This window comes from Podarcis cretensis (assembly GCF_951804945.1).
Source record: "Podarcis cretensis genome assembly, chromosome: 3".
NCBI lineage: Eukaryota > Metazoa > Chordata > Lepidosauria > Squamata > Lacertidae > Podarcis > Podarcis cretensis.
The window spans coordinates 47,672,153-47,688,581 of record NC_137172.1 but is presented as its reverse complement, the minus strand read 5'-3'; the positions used below and the strand labels follow the sequence as shown (position 1 = coordinate 47,688,581).

Below are 16,429 nucleotides of genomic sequence, written 5' to 3'. Positions count from 1 at the left end.
TGATATGGATGCACAGCCTAACTGTCTGTATCCAGGCACTGAGGTTGTCTGGAACGGATTTCAACTGCCAGCCCAAGCAGCTTCTGTATATGGATACAGTGGTACCTCGGGTTAAGAACTTAATTCATTCCGGAGGTCTGTTCTTAACCTGAAACTGTTCTTAACCTGAAGCACCACTTTAGCTAATGGGGCCTCCTGCTGCCGGAGCACGATTTCTGTTCTCATCCTGAAGCAAAGTTCTTAACCCGAGGTAATATTTCTGGGTTAGCGGAGTCTGTAACTTGAAGCGTATGTAACCTGAAGCGTATGTAACCTGAGGTACCACCGTATATGGAACAGGAGGAGACACCCTCTTGTTTTTCACCTGAAGCAACAATTATGTCTTTGGCTGGCCCCAGTGTGGGAGGCAGGAGTAGAACAGAGGAAAACACAGCTGTGACTGACTGGTTGAAAGGGGTCTGTGAGGTAAAATACCCCCAAAACTGTATTACTGCAACAACAGAGCTCACAGAGATGATGCAGCCCCAAAGATGCAGCCCCCACAATGAAGCAAAATTAGGCGGTCGCCTCAGGTAGCAGACCGACTTTTGTTAAGAATGGTACAGTGAAGCCTTTGCCAACCTTGTGTCTGTGCTGGCTGGAGCTGCAGGGAGTTGTAGGCCAAAGGACCAGCATAATGGGCAGGAGATAGATCTGATTTCTAGGGCACAGTTCAATAGGAAGTTCTGAAGTGAATGGAATTGCTCACAAGCCTGGTTTTGATGGGTTGTGCCCTGCTTGCAGGGCAACTTGGATTTTCTACCTCAGGCACCCAACATGTATTGCACTTCTGAAAACAAAATTTTATAGAGCCAGAAAAATCAAAATGCCTTTGTCAAGTGCTCTTTCCAAGGAGAAAACATTTTTATATATGTTGGGGTTGAATTATCTGTGGAGTGAGATCATTTGCTGTTGTCAAATCTGGAGCTAGCTATACGACACAACCGTAAAAAGTCTATAGTGTTTCAGAATCATGACCATTTAATTCCATTTAATGTACATTTTAATTCAAATTAGCTAAATTCACACCTATCTTGTTTTATTGTTGTAATTTTACTAAACTGTCAAATAGAACTTATTGAATGCAGTTCTGTGTCTGGTAGTTTCAGTTCTTTAACTGATATACCATATGTACTTGAGTCTAATGCGCCATCGAATCTAATGTGCACCTCAATTTTCAGAACCTTGAAACCAAAAAAAGAATTTGCTGGCTAATATCAGTGTGCCATCCAATCTAATGCACACCTTTATTTTCACAATGTAATTTAGCCAAAAAAGGTGCAATCTGGGAAACATATGGCCAATATCAGGTCAAAACAGCATAAGTTGAGGTGTTGATGTGGTGGGTATGGTGTTTGGGGAAAGGGGAAGTTGAGAATTCCCTGATCAATCCTCTTTAACAATCATCTGGGAACAATTGACAGCTACGAACAGGGCTCACTTGTCTTAGTTTCTGGGCAAAGTAGATTATCTTACAATACTGAAGATCTGTACAGTAATTTATTTTTTGCATTTAACTGGCCCTAAGAAGGAGATTGCACTGCAGCAAATGTAAACAAAATAACAACTGAAATAAGTAGAAGAAGGAGAAGAAAACATACCTAGAATCCCTGTGGAGGTTTGTAGACTCTAGTTTTCATCTGTATAATATTAATGCCTTATCTATATTTGCATGAAATACTTTATTACTCAGCAGTATAGGTGCAGTGAACATAAATATACTGTAATTATATTATTATTTACAGGGGTATTCAATGTATGCATAAACCTCATGAGGTGTTATTAAGATTTCCAGAACAAAGCTGCCATGCTGAATAAATATCATTCTATCCAAAAACCTTATAGCTCTGCATAAAAATACTGCATCTCACAAGGTCAGTTGTTTTGCATATTTAAGATTTATAATAATGTCCTAAAAGTAAGACTTCATAAGTGACATTTTGTATCCCAATGTAGAAGCAATTAAAAATGCCTCAAGAACAATGAAAAAAGATGTTACCTCAAGCACTCCATTGCAGTATAAGTCCTTGTTTTTAGATGGTAAACATGATTGAAATGCGAACCAAAATGCATTTTCCTTTTGCAATTTTAAATGTGGAAATCCATAGGTGTTAATGTAACAGCATCAAGTTGGGAAAAGACTAGAAAGAGACATACATATATTCACACACCATGCCTAGTGTGCTTTTTTAGATTCTGGATTAATCAGTAATACTTTCCCCCCCCCCCCCAAAAAAAAACCTTTTTTCCCAAAAGAATTTTCTGAAACAATTCTGAAAGCTTCAAGACTCCTACAATTTTATATTTGAATGAGCAGAGAAAGGGTCTTGATTGCATATTTATGAAGTGACCAGTTACGGTTCTCATGATGCTTTTAAAAGAGGCACATGCAAAAGAAACATCAAAGGGAAGAACAAAATGAAATATGTAGATTATGGAAAAATGTATAAGTTAATACATCACTAAGGAATTCTGGGCTTATTTGCTTTTCCCCAAGAAAGAGAGTAGATGCATTTGTACCACATGTATATCAGAAATTTATATAAACTTATTTATTGAACTAGTCACATAAGAAAGCCATTAAGATTCAGAATTTTATAAACTGAATGTTAAAGGCTTTACATATTTAACTGCTAATTGTAAATATTGTTACAATTTGCTTTTAACAAGGGGTGGGGGAGTCATGCTGAAAATGTCATAATTATGTTTAAATGCATAATTTTAAAAGAAAACGTATGCATTCCTATTCTGTGAGTTCATGTTCTGTGCATGTAACTCTTCATTAGCATTATACAGATATATTTTAAAATGTAATTCAGGCAGTTTTTAAACAAATCAAAATGATTTTAACACAATTATGATATTTATACTTTTTCAACCCCCTACCATTGCCAGATTGTCATAATTCTGCTCCCCTCCCTATCCGCCATTACAGAGTTTTTACAATTCTTATATGACAAATAGAAGCATATTTCTGCTTCTGCTTCCCCATTCTTGATGTCCAGAGTATAAACCACAAGATGTTCCAGTCCTTGGGATTTATACAATTTGAAATTATTTTGAAAGATCTCTGTATTGCTTCATGTTGTCACAACAGTTTTGCCTATTAAACGACAGGTACCATATATACTTAAACTGCTATAGACTTATGGTCTGTTATAAATTAAGACAGTGAATAAATAGAATCACAGTTCATAGAATTGTACTTCAGGTATTTCAGCAACATTGGTGTAGAGACACCTACAGAGCTAATTTGCTTCTCTATAAAGCAAATCTGAGTTCTTGAATTTTAAAACACTGGTAACTGGGTGTGTCCATTCTAGAGAAAGGTGTACTACAGTCAACTAATAAGTTATACACACAAACCGACCTTGTTTTTTTTTTTAATAAACCTTTGAAGTATTTTAATTCTATTTTATTTTTTTACAACACAAAGGGGCAGAAGTCACCATTAGCGCTTCAGGATTTAGAATATACATGTCCACGAAATGATTTGTAAAAATATTTTTACATTATACATTGCAGCATTTAAACTTCTGGGTTAGCGCTTCTACTCTCTCCTGAAAAAAAGCACACCAGAAGTTTCCTATAACCAGTGATATGGTCTGGTGCGTGAGCATTCGTAGCAGCCTTTCACTGATATATTGCTAATCTACTCTCAGTTATCATGAAGATGTTAAAAGAGTATTTCAAGATCCAGGTAAACAGAAGAAGTTCTATAATCTACCCTGGATTGAAAGCGCTTCAAAATAACCAAGGCCAAGGAGGAAGGACAGCCATCAGCCAGCTGCATAGCTGCTCAGGAATGAGTAAAACATGGGGAGTTTCAAGGGCTTTTGGTCCTTGCGACACCAAGCAATAACAGTTCCTTCATTATTTGCTGTGTACAGATGATGGCCATCACAGGAAAATGTAAGGCTGTAAAGAAAAACAAAACAAAAATCTGTCACATCTCACGGGTTATTGAGAATTTTAAACCCTAACACTAAGGATGCTCAAAGGGGTGGCGGGGGGTGGGTGGGTGTGAGACTCAGTTTTAATATACCTGTGCTAATACAGTGGTACCTCGGGTTACATACGCTTCAGGTTACATACACTTCAGGTTACAGACTCCGCTAACCCAAAAATAGTGCTTCAGATTAAGAACTTTGCTTCAGGATGAGAACAGAAATCGTGCAGTGGCAGCGCGGTGGCAGCAGGAGGCCCCACTAGCTAAAGTGGTGCTTCAGGTTAAGAACAGTTTCAGGCTAAGAACAGACCTCCGGAACGAATTAAGTACTTAACCCGAGGTACCACTGTACATCAGGGACGCGGGTGGCGCTGTGGGTAAAACCTCAGCGCCTAGGACTTGCCGATCGTATGGTCGGCGGTTCGAATCCCTGCGGCGGGGTGAGCTCCCGTCATTCGGTCCCAGCTCCTGCCCACCTAGCAGTTTGAAAGCACCCCTAAGTGCAAGTAGATAAATAGGTACCACTTTATAGAGTTTCCGTGTGCTGCGCTGGTGCTGGCTCGCCAGAGCAGCTTCATCACGCTGGCCACGTGATCCGGAAGTGTCTCCGGACAGCGCTGGCCCCTGGCCTCTTAAGTGAGATGGGCGCACAACTCTAGAGTCGGACACGACTGGCCCGTACAGGCAGGGGTACCTTTACCTTTACCACTGTACATACATTTATTTTCAGCACTGACACCCTGCCTTTCTTGTTTTTTAAAAAAAGTCTCATACAAAACAGCATGTTGTACATTCACTCAATTCTGAAAAACGTTAGGAATGTTTGCAACAGCTCCTCCACCCTCACCCCTGAATAGGTCCCAAGGAAAACTGCCGCACATCAAGTCTACACTCACTCTTATTTTATTCTAATTTGCGTGCTTTCTCCCCCCCCCCCCCCCATCCTGGCTGCCTCTTGTGCTGGAGTGCAGAGTCAGGCAACCATAAATTTCCTTGTGCGGTTTTCTGGTTTCCTGCAAATCTTAGGGGTTGAAAGAAAATGTACCGTATGTGAAATATCTATGGAAAGAAATATATATGGCTAAGCTCCTGACGTGCCTTTACTAGCCCACTGCAGAAGAAATGGCTTTTGAAAGTAAATTCTCGGCATACACCTTTCAGTTTGCTGCCCAATTTATTTGGCGCTAAAATTTTTTTTTTATGTGGCTTGTTTCTGCAGTTTTCTCGTTTTATGTAATCTGACAGATCAAAAGAAAGAATATTTATTCCTCCATTCAGGAACGCACCAGAAATAATTATGAGCACAGCCAGGAAAAGGAAGAAAGAAAGCACTGAGGAAGTCGTGGGCATGGAAAGGGGAGTAGCAGATACAGTGGTACCTCTGGTTAAGAACTTAATTCGTTCTGGAGGTCCGTTCTTAATCTGAAACTGTTCTTAACCTGAGGTACCACTTTAGCTAATGGGGCCTCCCGCTGCCACCGCACGATTTTTGTTCTCATCCTGAGGTAAAGTTCTTAACCATAGGTACTACTTCCAGGTTAGCGGAATCTATAACCTGAAGCGTTTGTAACCCAAAGCGTTTGTAACCCGAGGTACCACTGTACTGACAACCAAACACAAAAACTGATCAACTGCGGCCCTCAGTAGAGCAGTTGTGAGCCCAATTTCCCCCAATTTATTGGATTATCCCCATATTAGACAACCCCAAATTTACAGGGGAAATTGATATTGGTGTTGTTTGAGGGTAATATGTGGATTACACAAACTAAATGGGAACACAAATTGATGCAAACGGACAGTAAATTCAGTAACGGACAGTAATGCAGAATTCTCAAAATTATCTGTAATAGTAACTTCAAAAAGGTAAGCAAAACATATTTCAAAGGCATCAATTTACACAGAAAACCATGTTCTCAAAGCGTAACAGTAAATTGCTGTGTTCCAAAATGAAGCCATTTGTTTGTTTCCTTGTTTGTTTGTTTATTACCTTACAATAGGTTTATTTGATTTAGAGAATGTAATTTCCCGCACAGGTTTCAAATCCCACGTGCTCCACAGCCTAAGAAAAAGACAAAGACAGAATGACTGCTACCACATACAATCCAAAAACAGCTTTTCAGAGATTTGGCTGCAGTATTTTAAGACTAGCACTTTCATCTCTTTTTGTGTCCTGCCAGAGTCTCTGGTTAAACCTGTGTTGCAGATTTTTGGCATTTTTCAGACGCACCCGTGACCTTGCATATGTATACCTTTTTAGTGCAAGTGTCTTGGACAAACTGGGGTTTTTTTAAGAAAAAAATATTTTAAAAGCCCTTTTCATCTGCTGCAAATGGGTCCCTTCTGAAGCAAGAGCGCCCTCCCTCCTTAACAACCTTGTTGTAAAGCTGTGAAACTAGGGTTACTGTATGGAGGAAGCTGTGCCCTTTGCTCCACAGAAATAACATCTTCAGAACAGATGCACGGAAAAAGAAGTATGGCACCGAGTTTCCCAAAGAATAGCTTTTATAAGGAGCACTTGCAATCAAAAAGGAAAATTGTCTCTCGTAACCACTCACCGTACAACTCCATTTTCCAGCCCTCCAGCAATCACATTGATAGAGACTCCTTCAGGCTGGTTAGAGAAAGCAACAGAGCATATAATTTCCCTGCAGTGCACATGTCCCACAAGATCACCGTTCACGGTCCAAAGTCTCAGATCACTGCCACCACCAACTGAAACGCAATAGAACAGCTGCATTAGCAAAATAAAATCCAGAACATGATCTAGATGAAACAATATACTACCCAAAAGACCACTCAAAAGAATGAAGGGCTAGCATCCAATCATATGCAAGCACTGACATTACATTTTCTGGCACTGACTATTTCTCAAAAACATAAAATCCAAAGGGATTACACAGAAGCAATAGCATTATCATTAGGTAATACCAATCACACCTAACAACCACTAACAAACTGAAGGTGTTACTGGACTGCAGGGAGACATCTTTGTCAATATCAGGGGCATCCCTAAATTGCTCTAATCTGGGGGATCTCAAATATTTTCCCATTTCTTTTATTTCAAACATTCATATACAGCTTCTTAGATACAAACTACTTCTCAAAGTGGTTTGAAGCACGATTAAAACGTAATATCAATGGATACAATAAGGACTGGCAACAGAGAAAACTTCTATTTCCAGCAGTCCAAGTAAAGACATGCAAGATGTAATGGCCCAACTGATGGAAAGGTCAGCACAGAACCAATGCATATTCTGGCTTCCTACCAGGCTATGCTTAGGGATGTACTGGAGAAAAGTATATTTCTTCCCCCAGGAGATATCATATGGCCTAAACGGGAACGCAGAAAGATTGCCTTCTGAAATGCGCCTTCAGCTACTTTTACAATTGTATTACATCAGTGTGATGAGAGCATCCAACATCTGGAAGAAAATGTAAGTTACGTGAAGCCACTTCCTGGTGTGCAGACTGACATAATGGATAATTTGACCATTACTTCACCTAATTAACAAACAGAACTGAACTGCCAGATTAATAGAATCACAGAGTCAAAGAGGGTCTTGTAGGCGATCTAGCCTTGCTCTGTGTGTGAACTAAAGCACCCCAAACATCGTATTTTTCGCTCCATAAGACGCACCTGACCATAAGACGCACCTAGTTTTTAGAGGAGGAAAACAAGAAGAAAAAAAATATTCTGAACGAAACAGTGGGTGTATGATTTTTGTGATTCATGCTGCGGCCACAGACATGTGATTTGACGGTGAGGTTGGAGAATCCATGTGGATTTGTGCTTTGTAACCATGTTTTTGCGCCATTGTGGCCCCACGAAACAGTGGATGCGTGAATTTTTTGGTGCAGGCTATAGCCATGGACATGCTATGTGATCTGATTGTGAACTTGGGGTGACCCAATGCAAAAATCTTGAGGATCCATGTGCTTTTATCTGCCCCCTCCCAGGCAGCCTCCTTTATCTCTAGAGTCCCTTATCTCCCTCCCGATCGCTTGCCGATCAGCTGTTCAGTGGCTTTGTTTCAATACTCCCTTCCCTCTTGTTTGCCTTAGTGTCTTCTCCTTAGCTGGAACAGTTTTTTGCTCCTCCTTTTTTTCTAATTTCTCTCCTCATTGCTTGTTTGAGTATTCCTGTCTCCTCTCTTTGCAAGTTCGCTGTCTTTACCTCCCCCCCTCCCCCGGCAGCCTCCTTTACCAGCAGCCTTATCTCCCTCCCGATTGCTTGCCGATCAGTGGCTTTGTTTCAACACCCACTTCCCTCTTTCAAAAAAAAAAAAAAAAAAAAAGCATGATCTGCTTTCCACCCCTGGGCAATTCGGCTCCAGGGACCACACATTCACTCCATAAGACGCACAGACATTTGCCCTTACTTTTTAGGAAGAAAAAAGTGTGTCTTATGGAGCGAAAAATACGGTAGTTATCCAGCTTCATAGCGAGACACCCCTCCCCCCAGTAATTTGTCTGAGATCTTCAGATGGGGTCCTTGTGGAAGGTAATGTGGCGCCCACCCTTGAAAGAGCAAGGGGTGTTTGTTAATTTAGCCTTGAACATTGTTCATGGGCCAGGTAGACATGATGAGAAGTAGCAGGCTGCATTTTGTGACTCTGCAGCTATTGCTCAGACAATAGGCATGGAAAGCTGTGCTGAATTCCTCATGGAGGGAGGTAAAAATGACATCTATTTCCACTGATAAAGGGAAAGCGCTTTGGTGACTCACATAGTTCCATGCCCTTTCCCATATATAAAGGAAGAAGAATAAAATATATAAAAAAGGAACAAGCATTTGATATTTCTTTTTTTTTTTTTAATGAAGACAACACACCTCTGGGTCATGACTTTTGATTGAACTTTACCAGCCAATCAACCAAATAAGAAAGTTATCAGAATAGCAAGAAAATCTAACTCCAACATGAATTTATAAAGAGGCAGGTGGCAAGGAGGCAGCTTTAAAAATTCATTAGCTTTAAATCACTAAAGAAAAGGAACAGGTTAAAAGTAATATCTAGATATATAACACATCATTCCCCATCCCTACTCCAACCCCTCTTTACCTTTAAGTACTCTAGTGACTAGAGTCATTATTACCTTTAGCTCAAGCTGAGGAGCGAAAACAAATGAAGGTGTAAACTGGCCATTAATCTCTCTAGGATTTTAGAGAGTTGCTGATAAATCAATTCAGTCTCTAGAAATGTGCAGTAACCTACAAATAGCTACAGATAATCCACATTCTCTTCCGGAATCTCCTCTTTTGGAACACCTACGCTGCTTGTTTTAATTCTATTGCAGAGCCAATGGGAATATCACCGATATTTGTCTTGCTTTTGCATGTATACTTAATGAACATTTTAATACAGTCCCCATGCTACCAGTTATTTAATATCAGGAAGCAAGGAGAAGATATAATTTTAACAAAAGCAATTTCGGCTTGTATATCCCCCACAGGAATTTTTCTGATACAGTATCTTGGATAACAAATTTGATGTTTGGGCCTTAACTTCAGATAATGGAGACTCTTTAAGAGCTAGCTGAACCATTACACCTTTGAGAGATTGAGATTCATGTGCTTGTGTTCGCACACATACAGATTTTACGATGTAGCATCATTTCACCCAGGAAAATGCATAGTAAACATGATGTCCAGGAATCACAGGTATGCAGAGTGTTTGGCCCCACCTTCCTACCCTACAGCCCTTCGAACCCATCACTGAATGTTGGGATGACCCTCTAGACCAGCATTCAATGGTGAACAAAGGACATCTGGCAGAAGGGAAATGAAGCTCCCCTTTAGGTGACCAGGCCACTTGAGCTACACAGGCCACTACACCTACCTGTCAAGCCCCCAAGACAGGGCTTGCTAAGCCCCTTGCAGATTTTGGGTGCTTGGGAAGCAGTACATTTGTTTTTAAAGGGAGCATTTTTTTTTCTTTGCAAAGGAAGTAGTTTGTATTCAAAGCGCTTTCCCCAGCGCTTAGAATACGATCTGCTTTCTCTGTAGAAACTTCAAAAGGCAATCAGCTGATCACCATTTAAAAGAAGCCTCTTTCAGCTGATTGGCACTGAAAGCTCGTCTTCAAAGAAGGTTGCTCTAAGCAATGACCAGCCATTACAGAGACCTCCTTTGAACTTTGGCAGGTGTCATTATGGAGGGTTCTACCTACCTGCCGTAGTTTGCCAGTGGATGAGATAAGGATCTGGCCCACTGGCCAGTTCTGGTTCCTCAGCCCTGTGTGTCAGTCTTTGCTAGTTTGTGCCAATAAGAACCCTGGCATCTTGCCTTTAGGGGCACACAGCTCAGTGGAAGAGCATAACCTTTGATGCAGCAGGTCCCACATAGAGTCCCTAGCATCTCCAGGGAAGGGTGGTAAAGGCTCCTGACTGAAGTCAGAGAGCCATTGCCCATCAGCTTAGACTGAACTACAGGGTCTGATTTAATGGTCTGGTTTGCACACCAAGGTAAGCTAGTCTGAAATAAATGATAGCCTCCCTTGAACCAGCAGCACCCTTGTGCACACTGCTCAAATTATGTCTGTCCTGCACCTGCCTTTGCCCAATAGGAAGGAAACAAACCACAGCACTGTTTTTGAGAAGGTACCTACCTGAGTCACAAACTGTTGCAATGTCACCTGTTGTTTCACTAGCAGACACTGCTGTTACAGGACTCTTGTGCCCAGCAAGACTTTGCACGTAGCAGAGCCTGTAAGAATCAGAGTTCAGTGATGAAAGAAGCAGCTTTCACTGCTGTTGAAAGTATCAGTATCTTTCAATTAATGTTGAAATATCAATTATGAATATCTGACTACAATATTTTTATATAGTACGGGTGGGATAGTACTTAATTATCACCATCCATTTTATGATAAATGAAACAAAAGTCAATCCTACATTATATTTCAATATTTAAAATATAGAAGTTGGGTGCAGTCAAGCCAGCAGGAGGATATATTGAAGCATATTCGTACCTGTTCAAATCCCAGATGATGCAAGTTCCATCTTTGCTCACGCTTATCATTATACTGTAAGGCTTGCAGACAAACAAGCTGGTGATCTCTGCAGTATGGCCATACAGATGCACTTGAGATTCCATCTCAATCTCAGATGGCTGAAAAGGAATAAAGACACACTAAGTTCCAACTTTGGTTGAATTGGGATGTGGGGGATGAGGAGGCAACAAAACTATATTACAAAATGAGGTCTGATGCTAAGCTAGCGGGTACGGTATAGATGTTTTAAATAACGATTTGCACTTGCATCACTGATAGCTCCTATTCTATACAGTTGTGTTTTTCCATTTCAGCTATCAAAACAACAACATGTAAGTGAGGGTTGCTCAAGTCAAAAGCATCCATACCACTTAAAACACACACACAACCTGAATATTTGGCTGACAAACAAATGATAGTATGGTATTAGTGCTGAAAGGTAGCATCTTCAGATGTCTCACATAGTTATTAGCACAGAGAAAAGCTCTATACAGCTGCCTTATTTGTCAAGACACATTGTCACTTGACTAATTTATATCTAGATGTGTCTTTCACATTGCCATTATTGAGAACAAACTGCAGCGAGAAGGAAATAAAACCTTGCCCAACTTTACTACTGTTTAATTCCACCCTTTCCTCTCTGAAGAGCCAAAAAACTAACTGAGGTGCAGAATCGTCATCATAATAAAAGAAGCTGGTAAGAACAGAAGGAAGAGGCGACAGACAAGAACCAACACCTTTCCTAGATACGCTAGCCGCATCAGTGTGGTGCTAGACTCCAACAGCCCATTAAAAAACAGACCTGTCTCTCTCCTGTACCAAGCCTAAGATTTCTTGTGCCAGGATAAAGGTATAGGGCCTGTCGTCTACATCTGCACAATGTTAGAAATCATAGCACTGTGTTGCCATCTCACGCTGGTATTTCAGGTAGAAAGAGCAACGCAAATAGTTTAGAACCACACAGTACGTCTTTCATTCTTAAGTATGAGTTACTTCACACATGATTGGCATTGTGGCCTTTTTTGGCGGGGTGGGATCTGCAGCCCTGCCTTTTGTTTGTATAGCTGTGCTTTTTTAGTTTTTTAGGATGGTAGAGAATGAAACTCTTAATCTCAGGGTTGTGAGTTTGAGCCCCACATTGGGCAAAATATTTCTGCATTGCTAGGGGTTGGACCAGATGACCCTCATGGTCACTTCCAACTCTACAATCCCATGACTCTGTTGTTGTTCTTAACTGATTTTAATGCAAGTCGCTTTGGGTCACTCTGTGACAAAAGCGACTAACAAATAAAATACATTATAATTATTTCCTGCCCTGCACCGAATCAAGTTGTCCACCTAAATTAGTCAGCTGGGAGCAGAAACCAAAACAGATGCCAGTGAACATGCTGTCACACCATATGGCCTTATTTTGAGAAGCAGACTAGACACAGAAGTTTCCTTTGCATGCTGTCTGTTGTGTGTAGAAATGCCAGAGCTATGGGACTCCCATAAAGATGGTCACACCTGAGCAGAAGGGAATGGGAGAAATGCCCACATTTAGGTTGAGAGCATTTATAGCCCAAATATAAGCCCATGCTGCATCAGTTTATTTTCTGGTCTTTAAAGCACCACTCTCGTTTACCACAAACAATATTTTCAAATTTTAACTTCTGCAATTGATGTAAAATAAAAATGAGATCTAATCACGGATCTCCTGCATCACATGGAACTAGGCTCCAAACCTTCATTTATCTAGCAAACCCACAAAAAAAGGAAGCATTTTGCAATTTAAGCAACGATAAAACATTTTGCTAGAAGATGCAGCCCAATCAGAAAACCGATTTGGTACAACAACAAAAAAGGCAAGGTGGGGGAGGAATCAGTTCTTGCTAAGATGCTTTCTCTTTGTATTATTGTTTTTATAATCATAGAGAGAGAGAAATAAATACGATTTACTGTAGCCAGGCTTTTAACTAGTCACTATTTCTCTTTCATTTACTTACTGTGCTGCTAGTGAATCTGTTCATATATGCTGTGATGACCCCACACTTGCTGCCAGTAAAAAGCTGACAGCTGTCAGGCACCCAAGCGCAGCTTGTTACCTTGCATAAAAGAAAAAGTGAGAGACATTTAAATAGTATCCCACATTACTTTTGCTTTTATTGACTTTATGGCCTGCTGTTCATCTCAAAGACCCTTCAAGGTGGCTTATAACTGCAGAACAGACACCCCACATTTTTCAGTTCTTTAGCTGTTTTTTGGAAGTGCAATGGCTAAAGCTCTCTTAATCACAGAGAAACCTACAGCTGGTTAATGAGGGTGCAAAACCACCCAGCACAGCAGGGCTCCTTGCTTTCATAATCTGAAAGCAGTTATTCTACACCACAAAGGAAGCTGAAACCAAACCTTGCGGGGGGAGCCCAGAAGTAGTTTCTAGAGCTGTGCAGAGGAAGCTGCACTTCAAAAAACAGAAAATCCTATTGCAGGCCGGCCAGCACATAAGCCAACTGGGCTCAATTACTTTACCTTTTCTGGATTTCATATTCATTCATATTAACAGCGGTAAATAGGTGCCTTCATTATTTATTAAATTTCTATACTTCCCTTCATTCGGGGCTCACAGGGCAGTTTACAATATAAAAACACAATAATGCATAACATAGTAACAAACAAAAACAATAATGCACACACCAACAAACACAATTGAAAAGGCCATAGATTTATGAACAATCGTTTTCCTGTAGTCTTGCTGAAGTGAACAAGTCAAGTGATGACTGGTAAAAGGTAAAGGTAAAGGTAAAGGTACCCCTGCCCGTACGGGCCAGTCTTGACAGACTCTGGGGTTGTGCGCCCATCTCACTTAAGAGGCCAGGGGCCAGCGCTGTCCGGAGACACTTCCGGGTCACGTGGCCAGCGTGACATCGCTGCTCTGGCCAGAGCCAGAGCCAGAGCCAGAGCCGCACACGGAAACGCCGTTTACCTTCCCGCTGGTAAGCGGTCCCTATTTATCTACTTGCACCCGGAGGTGCTTTCGAACTGCTAGGTTGGCAGGCGCTGGGACCGAGCAGCGGGAGCGCACCCCGCCGCAGGGATTTGAACCGCCGACCTTTCGATCGGCAAGCCCTAGGCGCTGAGGCTTTAACCCACAGCGCCACCTGCGTGAGGCCCTATTCATGGTGCTACCATTGGGCCTGGCCTGGCTGGTGCTAACCTATGACAGGGCCTTCTCGGTGGCAGTTCCCTGTTTGTGGAATGCCCTCCCTAATGAGGTGTCTCTTGGTCTTGGTCTTTCTCATTATGCACATTCAGGAAGAAAGTTAAATCATTCCTATTCACCCGGGCATTTGATGGCTGAAAAAGACTGTTCTTGGCAACCTTGAAATTATTAATTATGAGGGCATGTGACCATTTAAAAATGCTTTTAGATGTTCTCAAAGTTTTAATGTGATAAGTATGTTTTGTTTTAGTTGCATTGTTTTATTGCTTGTTTGCTGCCCTGGGCTACCTTGAGGAGGATGGGAGGGCAGAAATGTAGTAAACAAATAATACTAGCAGAGAAATGCTCACAGAGTTAGCAGGTTTATCTACATCTCTATAATCCAGAGGAAGCAGAAGTCCAGGAAAATCAGGGACATGAACGTAAGACTAATAGATTTATAGTGGTATAAGCCCTCATGGATGAGAAGCCATTTCTTCAGTTGCAGACCTGCTCACAAAACAATCATAAGAAACAGCAATAAGAAAGGCCGGATTTCCAGAAAGTGGCCTTTTGGCCCCACTAACAAATATATAGCTGCCACCTGAGGATGAACACTGTCTAAAGTGGGGTGCAGTCCATAAAAGCTCATGTTATAATAATACGTGTATTAGGTCTTGGCCTAATTTAGACATAACACTGTGCCCACATGCTCCCTCATCCTTTCACACCATAAGACATGGTTGATTGGCGTCCATCTTGGGTTTAATAAACCACAGTTTCTCATAACATAAAAACCAAGAAATTGTGGTTTAATCTCTGTTAAAAAACAAGGATATGGTATCAGGGATCAGTTCGTGGTGAGCAAACAGAGATTAAACCAGTTTCCTGATCTTAATAGAATAGGAAACTGATATTTTAATAAGCCATTATAGAAGTGCCAAAATGAGACAAGCAATGGGAGGAGAGGGGCAAGAATGGCAAGCATCTGGACAAAATCATTAGACTGATTTCTTGGACATAAATCGTTAGACTGAGATTATCTTTGAACCAGCATATCATCTAAGATGCTATGGGTCTGGTTTCGCTGCCGCAGATGAACACTGTTTACCTCCCAAGTTTTTCAAACACGGCATTCTATAGGTGAAAAGAGGGGAAATAAAAATGGCTTTTACCTGATGAAACTGTGAGCTCTGTATAAAGTTAACTGGAGGTTCACTTTGCTTGCTTTTCAGTCTCAGTATATTGTCGGCATATCCCCAACTCAGAATGGCTGACCACTGGATATCTGTACTGTGCATGCTTCTTACACCTGTAACAGCAGTCAGGACATTCAGATTAAGTAGAAAACTCACAGTGTGTTAGTCTACAGCAAAAAGACATATATTATGTACCTATTTTTGGATTTTAAATTCCACTGTTTGAATGTCTGAGCAACATATGGACACTTCCCAATAAAGTCTTAAAATAAAGTCCTTTTCAAATGGGAGGGACACGTTCCCTGCTAAGAAACCTTTTGAGGGCCACATGCTAGTGGCACGTGGGACACAGGCAAAGGTGGGTGTTATCTTTGCATTAACAGAGTTGAAGGTCAAATTCCAGCAAGGCAAAAATCCTGAGGGTGGAGGTGAAGCCAGTGTGGGCTGTGGCCAAGGGAGAGTACTGTAGGCCTTACAAAACAGCTTGGGAAGACATATTTGGCGCCTGGACCCAAGTTTTTCCACTTCTGCCTTCAATAATGTGGTCATTTTTAATTTTATCTGTGCTGTATAACCAAATATCAAACCCTGAACTTGATTGAGAACAGACACCCTTGAAATTCTTCAGTTTCTTAAACATAAAAAACACTTCCCACAGTGAAGAATCCTTGTCTAACAAGTTTACTGGGACCAATTCACATGTGATCAGAGCAGTACAATTGCTAGAGAGATCTCAAACAACGTAGGAAACTGGCTGCATGAAGTGACTTTGGAGCAGATTCTTAGTACATCTGCAGAACCACTTATTTCTGGACGGTTCTGTAGATGTGGCTAAAATTTCTCCAACTCACATGGGAGCCACTTCACAAACTGCTTCCCACACAGCTCTGCTCCCATGCACTTTGAGATCTCAGCAGCAATTATTCCACCCAGGTAACATATGAGTCAGGCCTCAGCATTATATTAGCTGCAATCTTTGAATGAGTGAGAGACTGGACAACAGAGCAGCTGAGACAATTAGGCTGGCAGCATGAAATCTTTTTTGCAATGCTACTGCAGAGACCACTGAGCACCC

General features: G+C 41.2%; 1 protein-coding gene across 4 annotated transcripts in view; it reads right to left on the bottom strand.

Moving 5' to 3' along the window:
* Positions 1 to 3,410: 3,410 nt before the first annotated feature.
* The window catches only part of LYST (lysosomal trafficking regulator), a 76,832-nt gene continuing 63,813 nt past the window's right edge, over positions 3,411 to 16,429 (bottom strand). For all 4 annotated transcript variants that reach the window (XM_079971791.1, XM_079971792.1, XM_079971794.1 and 1 more), the window contains exons 47-53: positions 15,331 to 15,467; positions 12,963 to 13,061; positions 10,957 to 11,096; positions 10,594 to 10,691; positions 6,544 to 6,700; positions 5,976 to 6,047; positions 3,411 to 3,957 (exon numbers count right to left, since the gene is read on the bottom strand). In XM_079971791.1, the coding sequence (XP_079827917.1) occupies positions 3,819 to 3,957; positions 5,976 to 6,047; positions 6,544 to 6,700; positions 10,594 to 10,691; positions 10,957 to 11,096; positions 12,963 to 13,061; positions 15,331 to 15,467 (842 nt within the window). In that variant the 3' untranslated portion in view covers positions 3,411 to 3,818. The remainder of the gene's footprint in view (positions 3,958 to 5,975; positions 6,048 to 6,543; positions 6,701 to 10,593; positions 10,692 to 10,956; positions 11,097 to 12,962; positions 13,062 to 15,330; positions 15,468 to 16,429) is intronic.